This window comes from Phacochoerus africanus, chromosome 14, assembly GCF_016906955.1.
Source record: "Phacochoerus africanus isolate WHEZ1 chromosome 14, ROS_Pafr_v1, whole genome shotgun sequence".
Lineage (NCBI taxonomy): Eukaryota > Metazoa > Chordata > Mammalia > Artiodactyla > Suidae > Phacochoerus > Phacochoerus africanus.
This window is the reverse complement of record NC_062557.1, coordinates 19,204,243-19,222,833: the sequence shown is the minus strand read 5'-3', so window position 1 is coordinate 19,222,833 and position 18,591 is coordinate 19,204,243. Positions and strand designations below refer to the sequence as shown.

The 18,591-nt window shown below is 53.0% G+C and overlaps 1 protein-coding gene across 3 annotated transcripts; it reads left to right on the top strand.

Moving 5' to 3' along the window:
• Positions 1-2,796: 2,796 nt before the first annotated feature.
• Positions 2,797-18,443, top strand: HROB (homologous recombination factor with OB-fold). 3 transcript variants are annotated; one of them, XM_047758549.1, is made up of 10 exons: positions 2,797-3,033; positions 4,486-4,536; positions 7,732-8,883; positions 10,312-10,395; positions 11,423-11,563; positions 12,145-12,253; positions 12,443-12,528; positions 12,899-13,006; positions 15,318-15,423; positions 17,791-18,443. In XM_047758549.1, the coding sequence occupies exons 1-10, from the start codon at positions 3,031-3,033 to the stop codon at positions 17,880-17,882; spliced, it is 1,932 nt and encodes a 643-aa protein (XP_047614505.1). In that variant the 5' UTR covers positions 2,797-3,030; the 3' UTR covers positions 17,883-18,443. The 3 variants fall into 3 exon arrangements, with proteins under 3 accessions (XP_047614505.1, XP_047614504.1, XP_047614506.1); XM_047758548.1 differs by lacking the exon at positions 17,791-18,443 and having other exon boundaries at positions 15,318-16,289; XM_047758550.1 differs by lacking the exons at positions 12,899-13,006; positions 15,318-15,423; positions 17,791-18,443 and having other exon boundaries at positions 12,339-12,523.
• Positions 18,444-18,591: the final 148 nt, after the last annotated feature.

The window sequence follows — 18,591 nt, the reverse complement described above, 5'->3', positions numbered from 1 at the left end:
GAGCCTCATCACCCTGAATGGCATTCAACTGTTCATACGTTAAAAATACAAATGAGGATGAAATGCATTTGCAAATGTGCTGAAATAGATACAAACTCAAGCCATGTGGTTCCCATAACAAATCTCAGCACATGTTTGCAAACTCAAGTGGGGGGGAGGGAACCCACATTGTTGAGCCCCTGCCAACGTGCCAGGCATGGAGTTGGCCTTTTCGATGCATTAATTCATTTAGTCTCACAGCAACCCTGTGAGGAAGATGTATTATTCCATTTTCATAAAGGGGACAACTAAGGTTCAGAGAGGTAAAGTAACTTACTTAAGGTCACACGGCCAGTTAGGACCAGGGTCAAATATGAACCAAGATTTGTCTAACTCCATAGGCAATGTGGCCTGCTGTCTCCAAACACTCACTCACGGAGTTCCTGTCGTGGCTCAGTGGGTTATGAACCTGACTGGTATCCATGAGGCTGTGGGCTCGATCCCTGGCCTCGCTCAGTGGGTTAAGGATCTGGCGTTGCCATGAGCTTCCGTGTATGCTTCACATGCATCTTGGAGCGGGCATTGCTGTGGCTGTGGTATAGACTGGCAGCTGCAGGTCTGATTCAACCCCTTGCCTGGGAACTTCCGGGTGATGTGGGTGCAGCCCTAAAAGAGCCAAAAACAAACAAACAAATAAAAAAACCACTACACACACACTCACAGAAATACATACCCGAGGTGTGCTCCCTTGTACCTAAGAACGTGAGGCTCGTCATCCAGCAACGATAGGTATTTGGGGAAGTGAGCATGGAGTTGCCTAGACTCCTTTGCACTCCCTTCTCGGAAGTGGCGTTAGGTCATTCAACAAACACTTGCTGAGTATCTTCTGTGTGCTGGGTCCTGTGCCAAGTGCTGGCTCACAAAAGTGAAAAGTTATAGTCATTCGTCCTGAAAGAGTTCAAAGTCCAAGCAGGGAGGTGTGAGAGAAATTTGAAGACAATACAGGGCATTCAAGAGATCTAAGCTATCATGGAGGAAACCCGCAAATGCAGGAAGTGAAGGAGAAGGAAACCTGGGTCGGCCTGGGGCAGTTAAGGAAGGCTTCTTGGAGGAGGCGTGGGGCATGAAGAATGAGTGGGGTGGAGAGGGATTGGTATTGATTGGGAGTTGGATGAGAGATGAGCTAGGACAGGGAAGCAGATGCCAGGACACTGCAGGCCTTAGGCATTTTGTATGTCATCCTCAGGTGACTGGGAGGGATTGAATAATTATTTACAGTGGAAAAATAGTATCTCATTTGCATATTAGGAAGAATGGTCAGAAGAGAGGAGAGCTTGAGCTAGGGAGACCATGCAGGAGGCTATGGCAACAGTCCAGGCAGGAGAGGGTAAGTCCTGATGTAGAGGCTAAGGCATCCAGACAAGAGGTAGAGGAGTTATAGTGGAGCAATGGGTTAATGGTCCAGCTTGTCTCTGAGGCGCCTGTTCAGTCCCCAGCCCAGCACAGTGGGTTAAAGGTCTAGCATTGCTGCAGCTGTGGCATAGGTCATAGCTCTGGTTCTCTGGTTGGGACTTTTTTTGTGTGTGTGTCTTTTTTGGGGCTACACATGCAGCATATGGAAGTTCGCAGGCTAGGGGTTCAATGGAGCTATAGCCACTGGCCTACACCACAGCTCTCGGCAACACTGGATCCTTAACCCACTGATCGAGGCCAGGGATCAAACCTGTGTCCTCATGGATGTGAGTCAGATTCATTTCCACTGAGCCACAATGGGAACTCCTGGTTGGGACTTGATCCCTGGCCTGGGAACTTCCACATGCCTCGGGCTTGACCAAAACAAAAACAACAACAACAAAACTATGCCACTCTGGCTGTCACTGGAAGGGAATCTGAGGTTGAATTGAGTCAATAACCACAGAAGGCATTAGTGACAAGGGTTGGCCTCCCCAGATCACTCGGCCCCTGCCCATCTGTCTGTCTGCACAACTCTCCTGGACTCTTATCTTTTTTTTCCCTGCAGCTGTGCAGCAGCTTGGGGATCTCAGTTCCCAGGGAACTCCCTCTATCTTTCGATCTGTATCTCCCCTCCCTAACTTGTTCATGAACTTGATAGCACAAGGAGTCATTCATTTCTCTATCCCCAGTGTCAAGCACTGGGCCTGATACATAGTAGTCATTGTGCCACTCCTTCAATAACTCTATTGAGCATTGTTCTAAGGGCTAGGGATACAAAGTTGAACAAGCCAGACAAGGTCCCTACCCTCATGGAGCTCATATTCTAGTGAGGAAGACACAATAAAGATGTAAACCATGACAATTATGCATTATGAAAAATACTGAGAAGGAAAATAAACGCTGTGATGGAGGCAGAGATGTTACTTGAGTGATAAGGTGACAGGGAAGATCTGAGATCTAAGCTGAAACGTGAAGGTTGAAAAGAGCCAGATCAAGCACACTTTTGCTAAATAAATATGTGTTGCAAGAATAGATGGATGGATTGATAGATGCATGGATGCACCGATGAACAGAAAAATCAGCAGAGTGGATTTTGGTGTGAAAGAGTATCACGCTGTAGTACCCAGTCCCTAGCATGCTTAACACAAGAAAGTAGCGCGAGCAGAATGGGACAGAATGGGTCCCGAATTCCCAACCTCGTTCTGTCCTGAGCTCGCACTGAACAGGTGGATTGGGCCCTGGGGGCCGCTTGGGGGCGACGGAGAGCCCATCCGTTTCCCTTTAAGGGCGGGGCGGAAGTCTGCGGTGTAGGGCCTTTGTGTCGGCGGGAGAGAAATAGGTCTGCCCCTTTAAGAGGGCGGAGACGCTGAGTGGCGGCCGCTTCGAACGCGGCCTAGGGCGCCTAGCTCCCGCTTCCGCGACCACCCTCCCTCGGCTCCCTCCTGGCTGGCAAAGACGCCTCTCTCCGACCTGTGTCCTGAGACACCGTCGCCCGGACTCCGACTCTCCCACCTGGGCCAAAGCCAAGGCCTCCGCGACCCCTAGAGTTGGGGTCTGCAAGGCCAAGCCGCGGGCGGGAGCCCACCGGCCGTCTCCATGGTAATGCCGCCCTGGGGACCAGCCTTCCGGGTTCCAGCCGCTCCCCCCGTGCGAGCCGGAGGGCCGGGTTAGGGTTTGGGGGTGAGCTCGGTGGTGTCGTGAGGTCCGGGGTTTAGTCAGGGCTTGGCACGGACACACCCGTTCACCCGGGGAAAGTCTCTCCACCTCCCTCCCTCTGGGCCTCAGTTTCCCGCCCACTGCCTTTTCTCATGTTGGAGAACTCGCAATTCATCCTTCCCAGTGTGCTCAAACATCACGCCTCCTGCGCCAGATCCCCGCCCCACTTCCAGTTTGGTCTCCCTAATTGTAGCTCTTGCTGTCCTGGCATCTGGGGTTAGGCACAATCCTTGGCTCTAGGATTGACTTTATTTATTTATTTTTGCCTTGCCCAGGCATGTGGAAGTTCCCGGCCAGGGATCAAATCTGTGCCACAGCAGCGACCCGAGCCACTGCAGTGATAGTGCCAGATTTTTTTTTTTGTCTTTTGTCTTTTTTGTTGTTGTTGTTGTTGCTATTTCTTGGGCCGCTCCCGCGACATATGGAGGTTCCCAGGCCAGGGGTTGAATCGGAGCTGTAGCCACCGGCCTTCGCCTGAGCCACAGCAACGCGGGATCCGAGCCGCGTCTGCAACCTACACCACAGCTCACGGCAACGCCGGATCGTTAACCCACTCAGCAAGGGCAGGGACCGAACCCGAAACCTCATGGTTCCTAGTCAGATTCGTTAACCACTGCGCCACAACGGGAACTCCAGATAGTGCCAGATTCTTAACCTGCTGCACCACAGGGGAGCTCCAGGACTGAGGCACTTTAGTGGTGGCCACAAGCAGCCCTGCTGCCCAGAAAGAAGGACTGGGGTGTCTCACTTTCCTGGGATCCTAGCTTTGGGGTGTTGGATTAGATAAAAGGAAACCACTGGTTTGGAAACAAGGCCACTGTTCTGGACATGCCTGGCTTTATGGTAGTGTCTCTTAACGTTTGACAGAGATTCATCAGGCCAAACCTTTGGGATGCTGCAAAATCCTTAAGCCACTCGCACAGGACTGAGTCTAATGAATGACCCAGGCTCCCTTGAGCAGCCTTCCCTTTGCCTCCTCCCTCTGATAAGGTTCATGCAAATGGATTTGAGTGAAATACTTTATAAGAAAGGATTCTAAATCATCTAAGTCTCTAAGTAAATCCCATCTCTTCTTGCCTCATTCCTTCTTCCCAGAAAACTCTACATTTGGAGTTTCCTGGTGGCCTAGCAGTTAAGGATCCGGCATTGTCACTGCTGTGGCATGGATTTGATCTCTGGCCCAGGAAACTCCGCATGCCAAAAAAAAGAAAGAAGGAAAGAAAGAAAACAGGACACCTGATGGTCTTATTAGAATTGGAAAGAAGCACATCGGAGACAGAATGTACTTGCGAACAGCATTTCTTTCCAGCCTCAATTGCTTTGTTTTCCTTTCAGGCATGCAGTCTGCAGAAGCTGTTTGCAGTGGAAGAGGAGTTTGAAGATGAGGTAAGGAAGTGTTGGTGATCAGAGATGGCAGAGGAGCTCTTAAGATGCAAACACCCAGGCCCAGAACATTTTGGAACGGTCTGCCCAGCTCTCCTTTTACTTGACATGTTATCTTTTTCTTTTTTTTTTGCGGGGGGGGGGGATCTGTAAGAGGCTGAGAAATGATGAGAAATGTAAACAACCCACTTAACTGTCTTAGAAACAAATAAAAAAACCAGAGAGATGGGCTGCCTGATTGTCCTACCTTTAAATCATAAGGGCTCTTGCCTAGGAGCTGTGTCCTGTGGGTGATTAGGTTCACATTCATGAGGACATACTTGACGTGGGAAGAAAGTTTATGGAGAGGCAGAGACAGCAGAGTTATTGGATGGCGGGAGGCCTGGGGCCACCAGCTGGCCACCTGAGCCAGGGCAAAGTGCTTCATTCTCTGGCCTTCCACTTTCTCTTCTGCAACATGAGGGGCGTTCTTCTCCCTCATTCTTCCTTTCCCTGTCTCTCTCCTCAGAAGATGAGGGATTAGACTAAATCTGGAACTGGCATATTAGAATCATCCCGCTTGGGGCCCTACCACACGCCAATGAAATCAGAATTTCTGGGGATGGGCCCAGGTAGGAATATGTCGGGGTTTTGTTGTTGTTGTTTTGGCAGCACCAGAGGCATATGGAAGTTCCCAGAGCAAGGATCCAACCTGTGCCACAACAGCAACCTGAGCTACTGCAGTGACAATGTTGGATCCTTATCCTGCTTCGCCATAAGAGAACTCCCAGGCAGGGGTATGTCTTATATCTGGGTGCAGCCAGAGACCCCGGAACTGGTGGTCTTCATGCTGTCTTCCCTCTCAGATGTGATGGATATAGTTTCATCTGGGAGGCTTGCTCTCTCAAATCCTTTTCTTCTTCTTCTTTTTTTTTTTTTTTTGTCTTTTTGCCATTTCCTGGGCTGCTCCCGCGGCATATGGAGGTTCCCAGGCTAGGGGTCAATTCAGAGCTGTAGCCGCCGGCCTACACCAGAGCCACAGCAACACGGGATCCAAGCCGCGTCTGCAACCCACACTACAGTTCATGGCAACGCCGGATCGTTAACCCACTGAGCAAGGCCAGGGATCGAACCCACAACCTCATGGTTCCTAGTTGGATTCGTTAACCACTGAGCCACGGTGGGAACTCTCAAATCCTTTTCAAAAAGAAACAGGATTTAAGTGAGTAAAGCCCCCAAAGGTAAATTAATGTGCTTAAGAAAATAGCACCAAAAGTCCGGAGAGCCTCTTGACTCCAGTCTAATGTACATGGAAACTACTAAACTGTACTTATAGAAGAGAGCTGCTCTAGTTTATCAGTGACAAGCCATTCAAGCCTACTTTTTGTCTCCCTGTGCTTTGCTTTAAAAATCACATTTAGGATTTAGCCAGATGGCTAATTTGTGCCTAGTAGGTTGGTGAATGCTGCACCAGGGGCCCTGCTGTGGCAGCCTCGGCCCCAGGCTTCCCTTCCTTTGAGGCTTTTGGAACCTGAAGTGTGAACAGGAAAACAGACCTTCCCCAGACCTCTTAAAATTCTGTCTTTGGTTTGTCTCCTTCTTTGAGGCCCCAAGACATAGTGACAAAGGCACATATGGGTTCCAGTCCTGGTTCTGTGACGTTGCTTAACTTCTCTGTGTCTCGGTGTCTGTATCCATCAAGCCGGGCTAATAATAGTACCTATTCATAAGGCCATTGTGAGAATTCATTGAGAGGATTCTGGTTCCATGTTTACAAGGAAGCTGGCACCCAGTGAGGTTCTCCAAATGTTAAATGTTTTGTTGTCACTGATTTTTGTTTTAACACATAATTCAGAACTGCCAGCTTTGTCAAGGAGATGTGTCCTTGTCCTTGTCTTTCAGCTTTGGAGATGTGTAATCACAGGCTGGAAAAGTGACTGTTAAAGTGACCCTCCTGGGTCTTACCCGGTTGTGGTTGGACTGCGAGGCCAGTAATGGAATTAAGAGTGAAAGACTCTGACAGCTCAGGTTTCTCTTCCGTGACCAGTCCCTTTCCCTCTTCCCAAGGCAGATGTCATCGTGTCTGAGTGAGAGCTCTTCCAGAGAAAAGGGCTCCATCAACCCCCAGGGTCATCAGGATTTTCTTGCTGCTGTGATTCCAATGATATTATTATCACTAGGTCCTGAGGTGGTCCTGTGGGAGTGTGCTACTCTCCTGATGATACGCAAGGCAGGAAAGATCCTTCCTCTGGCCTAGACAGTCCAATGAGGCAGCAGGGGCTGGGGGTGGAGGGACCTTCCTGTCAGTTAAATCAGCAGTTCTGACTCAAAAACACCCTCAGAACAGGTCTGTTGCTCTTGAAGGTGTCAATCTCACCTTGCTTCCCAACTGGAATCCATACTTAATTTAACTTGCCTGAAAAGCTATATTTAACTTCTGCCTGTGTTGCTGGATCTAGGGTCTCTCTGGCTCACTGATGAATTCTCTGTGTGTAGGGGGGCTGGGGTGAGGGGTGGGAAGTGGGGTGAGGACGGGTAGCAGGACCAGCTGGACAGATCCCTAGTGCACAGGCTGACTTCCTTGGGATGGGTGTGTGACCTTGGGTGACTTGTTTGACTCCTTGGTGACCTGGTTCCTTTGCTTCTTCCTACTTCTCCCCCAACTGCCACCACTTGCCCATCACCACCACCACCCCCTGCCCCTGCCTGAGATTGAACAAAGAGCTTCTTGAAGACTTAACCTTAGAATGTGGCTGGTAGAAGCCTGGTGATGGGCTCACGGCAGGATCAAAGGTGGTGAGAGTCCACCACTGCCTCTTGTGCCTTGGTTTCTTGTTGCACACATCTGTGCACACATACGTACCACAGGCCTGAAACAGTCAAAGCAGAGTGTTTCTTGATTTCCAGGTGACAAGACCTGCTGTCTCTGCTTTTTTTGTTTGTTTGTTTTCTTTTCTTTTCTTTTTAGGGCTGCACATGCGACATATGGAAGTTCCCAGGTTAGGGGTCAAGAATGGGAGCTGCAGCTGCCAGCCTACGCCACAGCCACAGCAATGCCAGATTCAAGCCGCATCTGCGACCTGCACCACAGCTCACGGCAACGCTGGGTCCTTAACCCACTGAGCAAGGCCAGGGATCAAACCCGTATCCTCATGGATACTAGTCAGGTTCTTAATCTGCTGAGCCACAACAGGAACTCCTGTCTCTGCTTTTTTGTAGGATTTTTTGTCTGCAGTGGAGAATGCAGAGAACCAGTTTGCTGGCTCGGGGCCTGTGACCACTGGGTGCCTGCGTCCTGTCTCTTCCCGGCCACAGGAGGCTGCACAGGCACGGGCTTCTGGGCAGCTGCTGCCATGTCCCCCTGCTCCTTCAGAGGCAGCCCCGGGGCTCCACCGTCCTACATCCAGCATATCCTGGGCCATCAGAGGTCAGCCTTCCACAGGAACAGCCCCCCTAGGGCCTGTCCCGACGTCTAGCAACTGGACTGGCGATCAAAGAGTGACACTGACAGAAGTGCTCAAAGAGCCAGCAAGGCCCCAGTCCTCAGCCTCCCGCCCCCAGTTCACCTTTAAGAGCCAAGAGCAGGTGATTTGTGGCTTTGAGGGGCCTGAACAAGATGAATTTGATAAGGTTCTGGCAAGCATGGAGCTGGACCTTGGAGTTAGCAGTGAGGCCACAGGAATCCTGCCTGCCTGGCAGCGGGAAGACTCAGCATTGGCTAAAAAGGCCCGGGTAGCTGATCTGAACAGAACTTGCCAAGAGGGGCCCATGTCTGCCACCCACGTCACTGGTATCGTGTCAGCCCAGGATGAGCCTCCGGAGCCTGGTGTCCTCTGTGGGACTCCTCAGACCCACCTGAGACCTGGTGCCACGGCTAGCCTTCCTGGCCCAGCTGCCTCAGTAGTTCATGCTCAGCAGCCCCACTGGCAAGTCTCTCCCGAAGGTCCCCGTCTTCGAGCACCCCTGCCTCTCCATGCTGCTGGCAGGCCCGTTCAGAGCATCCCTCAAAACCGGCTCCCAGGCCCGCCGTTCCTGTTTCCAAACACCTGCTTGAGTGGCACACCTCATCCTCCCAGCCCACGAACTCCCAGCTCAAGCTGCGCCACCCCCTCAACGACTGTTTTTGGATTGTCTCCTTCGCGGCCCTTCCAACCCCGGGCTGCAACGTCTGCTGTCCAGTCTCCTGCCAGCACCCCAAAGGGCCCCCGGCCCTCCCCCGTTCCTCAGGCCGCTCTGCAGACGCCCATAGTCACCAACCACCTGGTGCGGCTGGTCACTGCTGCCAGCCGGACTCCCCAGCAGCCCGCCCGCCCTGCCACCCGTGCCAAGACACGCCGCTTCCCTGGCCCCGCAGGGCTCCTGCCCCACCAGGTGAGCGACACTGAACAGAGCCCCACCGAACGGAGCCAGGGCTTTGCAGGCCACTGGGGGAGAGCAGCCGAGGCCCAGCGCGGCCCAGTCCCGAGGTGGAGGAAGGAAGGGCGGAGAGGGAGGGGTTCCAGAGCTGTGGAGGAGGTCAGGGGCCCGAGGGGGCTGTTGAGGTGCTCAAGCTCTGAGAATTTCACACTTTCCCTACATTGAGCACCTACTGTTTACTGGCCCCGGGGCAGGGAGACTCATTTGTATTTGTCAACCACCCATGTGTTGGGCACTTTGCTTGGAGATTCACATAGAAATAGTTGCTGTCCTAGGGAGCTTCCAGGGGACTGAAAGAAGCAGAACAAATGATTATACATAAAAGGCACAAAGGAGTTCCCATGGTGGCTCAGTGGGTTAAGAATCCAACTAGTATCCATGGGGATGTGGGTTTGATCCCTGGCCTCGCTATCACGAGTAGGTTAAGGATCTGGCATTGCCATGAGCTGTGGTGTAGGTCACAGACTCGGCAGGGCCGTGACCGTGGCTGGCAGCTACAGAGCTACAGCTCTGATTCGACCCCTAGCCTGGGAACCTCCATACGTATGCCGAGGGTGCAGCCCTAAAAAGGCAAAAAAAACCCAACAAAACAGGGAAAGGGCACAGAGAGTAGGGGCCGTTCCCTGGGCACTGGGGAGGCACTGGGCTTGCTGAGTGGGCTTTGGATGGATGAGTAGGAGGTTTATGGACGTGTGTGGCGGAAGGCTGTGCCCTGGAGGACATTTCAGCCGTGGGAGGACGGCAGAGCACGGGCAGAGGCGGGCGAGCAGGCCGCTCGGGAGAGCCGCAGACCTGCTCATTGTGTCTGGTGTGCTGGGAGAGCTGGGCAGCCGGGGCTGGGCTGAGCTGGGAGTTTGGGTTTTGGCACCAGTGGAGGGACAGTGTCCATCAAACCAGATTTAGATCAGATCCCAGGTAACTGGACTCTGGTCTGTTGTGATAGGTATCCCCCTTTCCCCACATTTGGAGCGTGTTCGAAACAGTTTCTACCTGTTCCCTGGTCTTTCCTGTTGCTCCAGGGAGGCCATGTCCACTCCTCCCGGGCTGCATCTCTGGAGGGAAGGCTGAGGTCCCTGAGAAGGGGCCTGGGAGAGCTGCCCTTTAACTCCTCACGCCCTCTCTATTCAGGTCCTTGCCCCTTTAGGAAGCCCTGCGTTTTGTTCCCGGACCAGCTCCAGCTTTCTCACATTCCCGAAACGAACTCCAAAGCGTCTTTTTTGAGCTGCCAGCGAGGCTCCTGAGACTTCGTTAGGAGAGCTGTAATATGTGTTAATTGTCTCTGATAGTTTCCTGCACTCATTATATAACCCAGACAAGAAGCTGCACTTGTAAATAACAGCTGCTGAGCTCGCTCTCACCTTCTCCTCCTCTCTCCCCTCGTAGCACAGCGGGAAAAACCTGGACGACATCATGGTTTCCACGCCCCAGACTCCAACTCACGGTGCTCTGGCTAAACTCCGGACAGAGGTAGCTGATCATGTGCAAGCGGTACTTCCTGGGCATCACTTAAGGGCTGGGGACATCCCTGCTTTGGGTGCTGCTGGGTCTGTTCCCTGGGGTCATGCACCAAAGGACATTTGGAGAGGTGGCAGTTTTACTGGCATTAACCGAAGCCTGTCCTGATGCCGTAGGGCCATTAACCGATGCCACGGGTCCAGCCTTCTTCGCTAGGTGAGAAGGAAAGGCCCAGCTAACTCCATCTTCCTGAGGAGGAGGAGGGGAGTGTGATAAATATCAGGAAATCGTATCTCAGGAACCCTTCCTCTCAGATTTCTGGGAATTGAGCTGAGAAGGATCTGACTTCATCTTGCCTCTGGCAGGTTCCCTCTGGGTGGGTGAGACCCAGCCTCCCTCCCCCCAGGATTCCGATTAATCTGCTCTGCCCTCAGACCCACTTTTGCTTTAATTCTTTCTAGAAGTTTTTCTCTTTGCCATTTCAGATACAAAGCAATAAATACTCATCTGGATTCAAAACTTTTTTTTTTTTGCGCTTTTTTGCTTTTTTAGGGCTGTACCTGCTGCATATAGAAGTTCCCAGGCTAGGGGTCGAATCGGAGCTGCAGCTGCCAGTCTACACCACAGCCACAGCAACACAGGATCCAAACCATGTCTGTGACCTACACCATAGTTCATGGCAACACTGGATCCTTAACCCACTGAGCGAGGGCAGAGATCAAACCCACATCCTTATGGATACTAGTTGGGTTCTTAACCTACTGAGCCACATCAGCAACTCCCAAAAGATTTTTTTTTTTTTTTGCTTTTTAGGGCCACACCCGTGGCATGTGGAGGTTCCCAGGCTAGGGCTCTAATTGGAGCCAGAGCTGCCGGCCACAGCCACAGCCACAGCCATGCCAAAACATTTTTTTAAGTATAAGAAGGTGGGAGTTCCCGTCGTGGCGCCGGGAACTCCCACCCCCTATCCCAACCCAGTCAAGGTCTGCAGCAGGCTGGACCCGTTGATGCAGGCGCCCCTTCTGCTCTCTGGTGCCAGGTGGTTACTAGTTCCCAGGCGTCGGTGGAGGAGGACTTTGGACGAGGGCCCTGGCTGGCCATGAAGTTGTCTCTGGGCCTGGATGAGAGAGACCCCACCTGTTTCCTCTGTACCTACAGCATCGTCATGGTGCTGCGGAAGGTAAGGGTCCTGGTGCTGGGATCTGAAGGAAGACCATCGTTGTCCCTTTCCCCAGCCTCTGCCCTGCTCCGCCTCAGGAAAGGGGCTCTCTGTTTGCTCCCTCTGACCCTAGGCCTGTCTCTGAGCTGCAGTGTGAAGCCCCTTTGGTTATGTCTTCCACTCACCCACCTTTTCACTGCCATCCTCCGAGGTATCAGGCACAGGAGGAAGTGGGTCACAAGCATGTCTCTACACATCCGGGCTCTGAATAGGGTGGGATAAGCTCACTGCCAGCCTTAGCGCTCCCCAGAGGTCAAGGGTCGTGGGCAGTACACCTGCTCATGTATTCCTGCCTGCGGCCTGCTGTGCCGGACCTCTGTGTAAGTGTAAACACATAAACACACGAAAGAAAGGAGGCAGGGGACAGAAATGCAGCCCGCCAGCTGCAGGTCTGCCAGAGGGAGACGGGAGGAGCCCTTTAAACTGCCCCTTTGCCCTCTGCAAAGGAAGATCACCACACCAGTGGTGGGTTGCCCTGGCACACTTGGGAGCCTAACAGATGGGACATGGCTGGCTCAGCAAACACCTCTCCTTGTAACCAGGCAGCCCTGAAGCAGCTTCCCAGAAACAAAGTCCCCAGCATGGCGGTGATGATCAAGTCCCTGACTCGGAGCGCAATGGACGCCAGTGTGGTTTTCAAGGACCCCACAGGTGAGGAGTTAGGTCCCGGGAGTGTCTGATGAGTGGCCTCTGTTGAGGTAAGGAGGTGAGGAGGCGTCACCCTCTCCATTTGCAGTTGGGAAAATGGAGGCAGTGAGCAACCCACTTCCCAGCCACGGCCCAGACCAGTCGCTGTGCTGCCCTTGACCCTGACGCTGACGGCTGGTGTGGCGTTTGCAGGAGAGATGCAGGGCACGGTGCACAGGTTGCTGCTGGAGACCTGCCAGAATGAGCTGAAGCCTGGCTCAGTGCTGCTGCTAAAGCAGGTACGGGGAGCCCCGGGTCGGGGCCTGCTCTCCCGACTCCCGCCCTGGAGAAAGGCCCTGGTGTCTCTCTGGCTCCCTTCCTTCCCAGGACCCAGGCAGGGAGTGGCTGGGCTGGTGCTAGGCCCTGGCTTCCTGGAGCTGAGTCAAGGCCTAACTGCCCCCTTTCAGGGGCACGGATGGGGATGGGGGCTGTGCCATGAGGGGCCGAGAGTGCGGGAAGTGGTTCTACTGTTGCACCAGGGCTGGATAAGGAGCAGTTTGTGTGACCCTGGTGCAGAGGCCATCAAGGGAGAGCCCAGAAGGGCCCGATGGCCGTCGGGCAGCACCTAGTGTTCTGTCAGGGCACTGACCCCGCCTTCCTCTACTCCAGATCGGAGTGTTTTCTCCTTCACTCAGAAACCACTACCTCAACGTGACGCCCAACAACCTGGTCCACATTTACAGCCCGGATTCTGGGCCATCCGAGCCCTTCCCCAAGGTAAGGGGAGCGGGTGGGGGTGGGGACTGGGAGCGCCGCCGCCGCATCTTCTGATCTCTTCCCCTCCTCCACCCTGGGGAGCAGGCGTGTGAAGTGTCCCTGCTCCAGCCGCTTCCCAGATGGCACAGTAACAGGACCCAGAGGAGCAGCTGGCTTCTTGGTGATCCTGAGTGTCTGACAGAGGGCATGGGAGTCACTTGAGAACTGCCTGAGTTGAGGGTCCCCGCGGGGGTGGTGGCCCTCCGTGGGTGACTGCGGCCCGGGTTTGCTGCAGGTGGCAGTGCAGAGAGCAGTTAGCTGCAGATGGCTTGTCAGGTGCTCCAGCACTTGCTCCGGTCTTCCCTCCTGGCTTCCGCCTCTGCTAGGGGAGGGGCCCCAGCCCAGAACTCGGGGAGGGACACGCCCTTGGGGAACAAGGGAGACTGGGTTCCAGGCAGCTCCACTCCAGGGTGAGGGTGCAGAGCCCAGCCTTAACTTGGCACACCATGTCCCCTCTGTGGCCACCCCCACCTTCCTGGGATCCTATGTTGTGGCGCTGGCCTGGCTTGGGGGTCAGGAGACTTGGTTGTGTCCCTGGTTTGCTGGTAGTTTGTACCATGACCTTGAGCAAGTCCTGTCCTCTCCCCTACCGTTGCTTTGTCTATAAAAAATTGGACTGGATGACGTCTGGTCAAGTTACGCTTTTAGCTTTAACTTGCTACTTCCATTTCTCTCTTTCTCCTTAACCTTCCACCTTCTCTCAATATCACCCCACTTCTCTCTTTTTTTTTGTCTTTTGTCTTTTTGTCTTTTGTCTGTTGTTGTTGTTGTTGCTATTTCTTGGGCCGCTCCCGAGGCATATGGAGATTCCCAGGCTAGGGGTTGAATTGGAGCTGTAGCCACCGGCCTACGCCAGAGCCACAGCAATGCAGGATCCGAACCGCATCTGCAACCTACACCACAGCTCACGGCAACACCGGATCGTTAACCCACTGAGCAAGGGCAGGGACCGAACCCGCAACCTCATGGTTCCTAGTCGGATTCGTTAACCACTGCGCCACAATGGGAACTCCCACCCCACTTCTTTTTAAATTTTTTTCCAGAGTTCCCCTTGTGGCGCAGTGGAAATGAATCTGACTAGTAACCATGAGGTTGTGGGTTCAATCCCTGGCCTCGCTCAGTAGGTTAAGGATCCAGCGTTGCCGTGAGCTGTGGTGTAGGTCGCAGATGTAGCTCGGATCTGGCGTGGCTGTGGTTGTGGTGTAGGCTGGAGGCTACAGCTCCTGTTAGACCTCTAGCCTGGAAACCTCCATATGACACGGGTTTGGACTTAAAAACCAAAATAAATAACTAAATTTTTTTCCTCCATACCCACAGCATGCAGAAGTTCCTGTGCCAGGGATCGAACCTGTGCCACAGCAGTGACAATACCTGATCTTTAACTTGCTTTGCCACCGGGGAATTCCTTACCCCACTTCTTTTTTTTTTTTTTTTTTTTTAAATCTTTTTAGGGCCGCACCTGCAGCATATGGAAGTTCCAGGCTAGGGGTGGAATTGGAGCTGTAGCTGCCGGCCTACACCACAGCCACAGCAACGCCAGATCCGAGCCACATCTTCGACCTGTACCACAGTTCACAGCAACGCTGGATCCTTAACCCACTGAGCGAGGCTAGGGATTGAACCTGCATCCTCATGGATGCTGGTCAGATTCATTTCCGCTGAACTCCTCCTCGCCCATTTCTAAAAGAATCATCTTTATTTTTCTTTAAAGTTTTTAGTTATGTATGTATACTTGCTGAAAAAATTTGAAATGGTACAGATACAGCAGCATGAACTGACCCTTCCCTGCTTCCATTCCCTGGGGCTAAACATGGCTAATGGGCTTAGTTACTAATTTTAATTACTTGTCCACATATTAGCTAGTCTGGGATTGTTAACAGCTCATCTTTTTCAAATAATTCAATGAATTGTATTATATTTATAGTTGCATAACAGCTCATTTTTAATTCTAGGCTAACTCCTCAGCATATTTCTAAATGTTCTCTTCACTCTGCTCCAGCTATAGAGAGTCCCTAAAACATGAGATTCCAGCAGCATTAGAAAAGAAAAGAAAGTCAGCCCTAACTTTTTTGTTTTATTTTTTTAATTATCTGCCGTTTGGCGCATTTGACGTTTCCGCTCCCTCCAGCAGCAGGGGCCTGGGTGACTGGCCCCTGCCACATTCCCCTGTTCTGAGCCCCCACCTGTTCCTTGGAGGTTGGGTGGAGATGATGGTACTGTCCAGAGGGATTTCAGGGGCAGAGGTGTTGCTAACCAGATCCTCTGTCCCCAGGATCCAGGAAGCTCCCATGAAAGCCTCCAGCACAAGACAGCGAAGCCTGGGAAAGACCTCAGAGCAGCACAGAACCCAGAGGCGGGGGTGGAACTTCCAGAGGCAGGTAAGGCCGCCAGCCCACCCAGGAGCAAAAGAGCTTCTCCCTCTATTTCCGCTTGTACAGCTCAGCCAGATTGTTCTGGCTGCATCTTTTTCCTCCTATGACTCTTTGGACTTTGCAGAATCTTATAGAATCAGATGTGGTGTGTCCTCTGGCAAGGCTGCCGGCCACAAACTAATTAACACAAAGAATGCGATCCACAGCTCCCCCATTTCCAGGCCACATGCTGTTAGCCACAAGGAGGACACAGACTGGCGCCTTCCTTGTGTCTTGTGTGGGCTGATGTCCAGACTGCAGAGGCAGACTCTCCCATCTTGACTAAGTTCCGAGGCCCTCCAGGCAGCGCTGAGGGCTCCTGCATCCGTGTGGTTCAGGCGGAACCAGGATACAGACCTGAGAGGCCCAAGTACAGACCTCTTAGGGCAGGGCCAGCTTGTTCCTCAGGAGGAGGCATCACCCAGGTGAAGCTGACACAGTCCAGGTCTGGTCCCTAGCTCTTTGATTCTGTTAATTCAATCTTGTTTGGCCCCAGAGTTCATGGGATTATGGGTAGGTGTCTCCACATTAACCAGATTCACAGTAGACCAATGGATAAACTGCATGAACCCATTTATTTATATTGTGTCAAAAAGTGTCTATCCTGTATGCTGGAATCTTCTCTAGAATCTTGCACCCTCTCCTCGTAAGTCAGCGTGATGTCAGGCTAAGCATGATGTCAGCCGTCGTCAGAAGGTTGCTGGTGGACGTCGAATAGAGTGAGGCGGGCTGCCTGGAGACTCTTGTGGCTTGGTGTCACATCTCCACTGTAGGGACAGACTTGCCGGGCAGACAGCTGCTGGCGGTGGCTGACCAGTGCTGGGAGACACAGATGTGGATTCCTTCTCTTGAGTCCCATTTTCTTAGGCCCACACTGGCTGCTCATTCCCCTTCATTGAACCTAGCATTTCTCCAAACGCTGTAGTGTAGTTAGTGAGAGGTCTTTTTTTTTTGGCCATGGTGTGCAGCAGCTTAATGTGGAGTCTCGGTTCCCAGACCAGGGATTCAGGGATTGAACCTGCTCCACAGCAGGGAAAGTGCCAAATCCTAACCACTAGACCACCAGTAGACTCCCAGCGACGTTTTTTGTTATAATCAGATTCCAGTCCTACCTCCCTGAGTACAGTGCTGGTCACCTCGATTAAATTTTGAATGCCCCCAACCTGACGTCTGTCCTTCCAGCAGCAGTGTTTGTCGAGTGCTCTGTGCCAGACGGGGAGCTGGCCTCTGCAGCTGGAGTCCCCGCCTGACTGACTCTGGGCCTCCTGATCCCATGCATCTTGGCGGGAGTTTTCTAGGTGGAGGCCGTGGCTCTGACATCAAATAGATGCTCACTTGGGCAAGTTGTCAGCTTCTTTTAACTTGTTCTCTCAGGTAAAGTGGGGATTATAACAGGAACTACCACAAGATGCCCTCTGAAGGGGCGCAGTGAGACCCCGATGAAGTGATGGGGATAACAGGTGGCCCTGTGCCTGCCCCCAGGCCAGCAGCCTACGTGTTAGCTGCTGTTATTAACAGCGTAGCAGTAGGGTTTACTGAGGTCAACTCTTGCCAGGTTCTCAGGCATAAGCACCCCCTGTGAGAACTGGGGTCGGGAACAGTTAATTTCATGCCATCTGCCCACAAAGGGGAACAGTGATGATGGCTCCTGCTCTTCAGGTGAGGGACCAGATTAGTGAACTGTGGTTCGGAATACTTCCGGTGGTTTTCCCCGGCCTCATGTCTCCCTCTGTCCAATGAGAAGGTTGTACTAGGGGACTCTGAAGCCTTTCTGCTCAGGTACTGTGCCTCTCGATGGAAAAAGAGGAGACCTGGCAGCCCATGGGGAGCCTTTTTTCTTTTTTTCTTTTTTTAGGGCTGCACCTGCAGCATATGCAAGTTCCCAGGCTAGCGGTCGAATAAGAGCTGCAGCTGCTGGCCTTCGCCATAGCTACAGCAACACCGCGTCGGAGCTTCATCTGTGACCTACGCCACCACTCATGACAACACTAGATCCTTAACCCATTGAGCAGGGCCAGGGATCGAACCTGTGTCCTCATGGATACAAGTTGGGTTCGTTACCTCTGAGCCACAACAGGAACTCCGAGGGAGCCTCTTTCTTAGCAGAATAGCCCAGGCATTTTGCTTTGCCTTTTGTTGTGTGCGAGTATGTGGGACACAGAGGGAAGATGCCAGCCTCAGGCCTATTGGCTTAGGCACCTCTGTCCAGGAGGAGCCACCTCCCTGACTCTGCAGCGGGGTCCAGGCCCTCCTGAAGGGCGGGAGCTTTGGCTCCGAGTCACGTGGAGCCCTGGTGTTCTCACTGTCTCCCCACCCTCTCCCTGCCCCCTGCAGATGACCTGGATGGGCTCCTGAGCGAGCTCCCTGAGGACCTCTTCTGTGGGACCAGCAGTTGGGACTGCCCCAAGGCAGGGCACCCACCGTGAGCCGGCAGCCTCTCAGCCCCAGGCAAAGCTCTGGTTGTGTCGGATCACACCCCAGAGAGAGAGGAAGACCAGCACAGCTGGAGGACAGTGTCCCCGCGCTTCTGTGGTCCCCCCAAACCCACCCAACACTTCCCCGAGGACGCCCTCATCCCTCGGATTCTGCGCTGCCATCACCTTGGGTCTTCCTTTGGCAAACCAGAACTCTGCCCGGGATCGGCTCCGGCCTACTGTCCTCCAAGCCCTGGGTGCATATTCCTTCTCCTCCTGCCAACAGGGCAGGTGTGTACTCACCCCCCTCAGCTTGACTTTAGAGGATGTTGGGCCTGGTCCCTTCACTCCCCAGTCCTTGGACAGCTTTGGAGCCAAGAGGAGCCACATCTTGGCAGTGGCCACTTGCCCATCTGGACAGGGAAGGAACACTCAGACTTCACTCTGCTCTGTCTCTTGAGGCCTTAGCTGCCCAGCTCCCCTGTGCCCAGGGCTCCCAGGTGCAGGGGCAGGGGTGAGGCTGGGGGGCCTAATTCTGAAATAAAGCAGCCGCCTGCTCCCCTCTCCTTTTCATCCTTGCTGCTCCTGGTCCTGTCTGCCCTGTCAGTGGTGCTTTGGCCCAGGCAGAGCCAAACTACTGTTTTCTTTCTCTCTCTCTTTTTTGTAAACTTTTTTTTTTTTTTCCTTTTGGCTATGCTGGTAGCATGTGGAAATTCCAGGC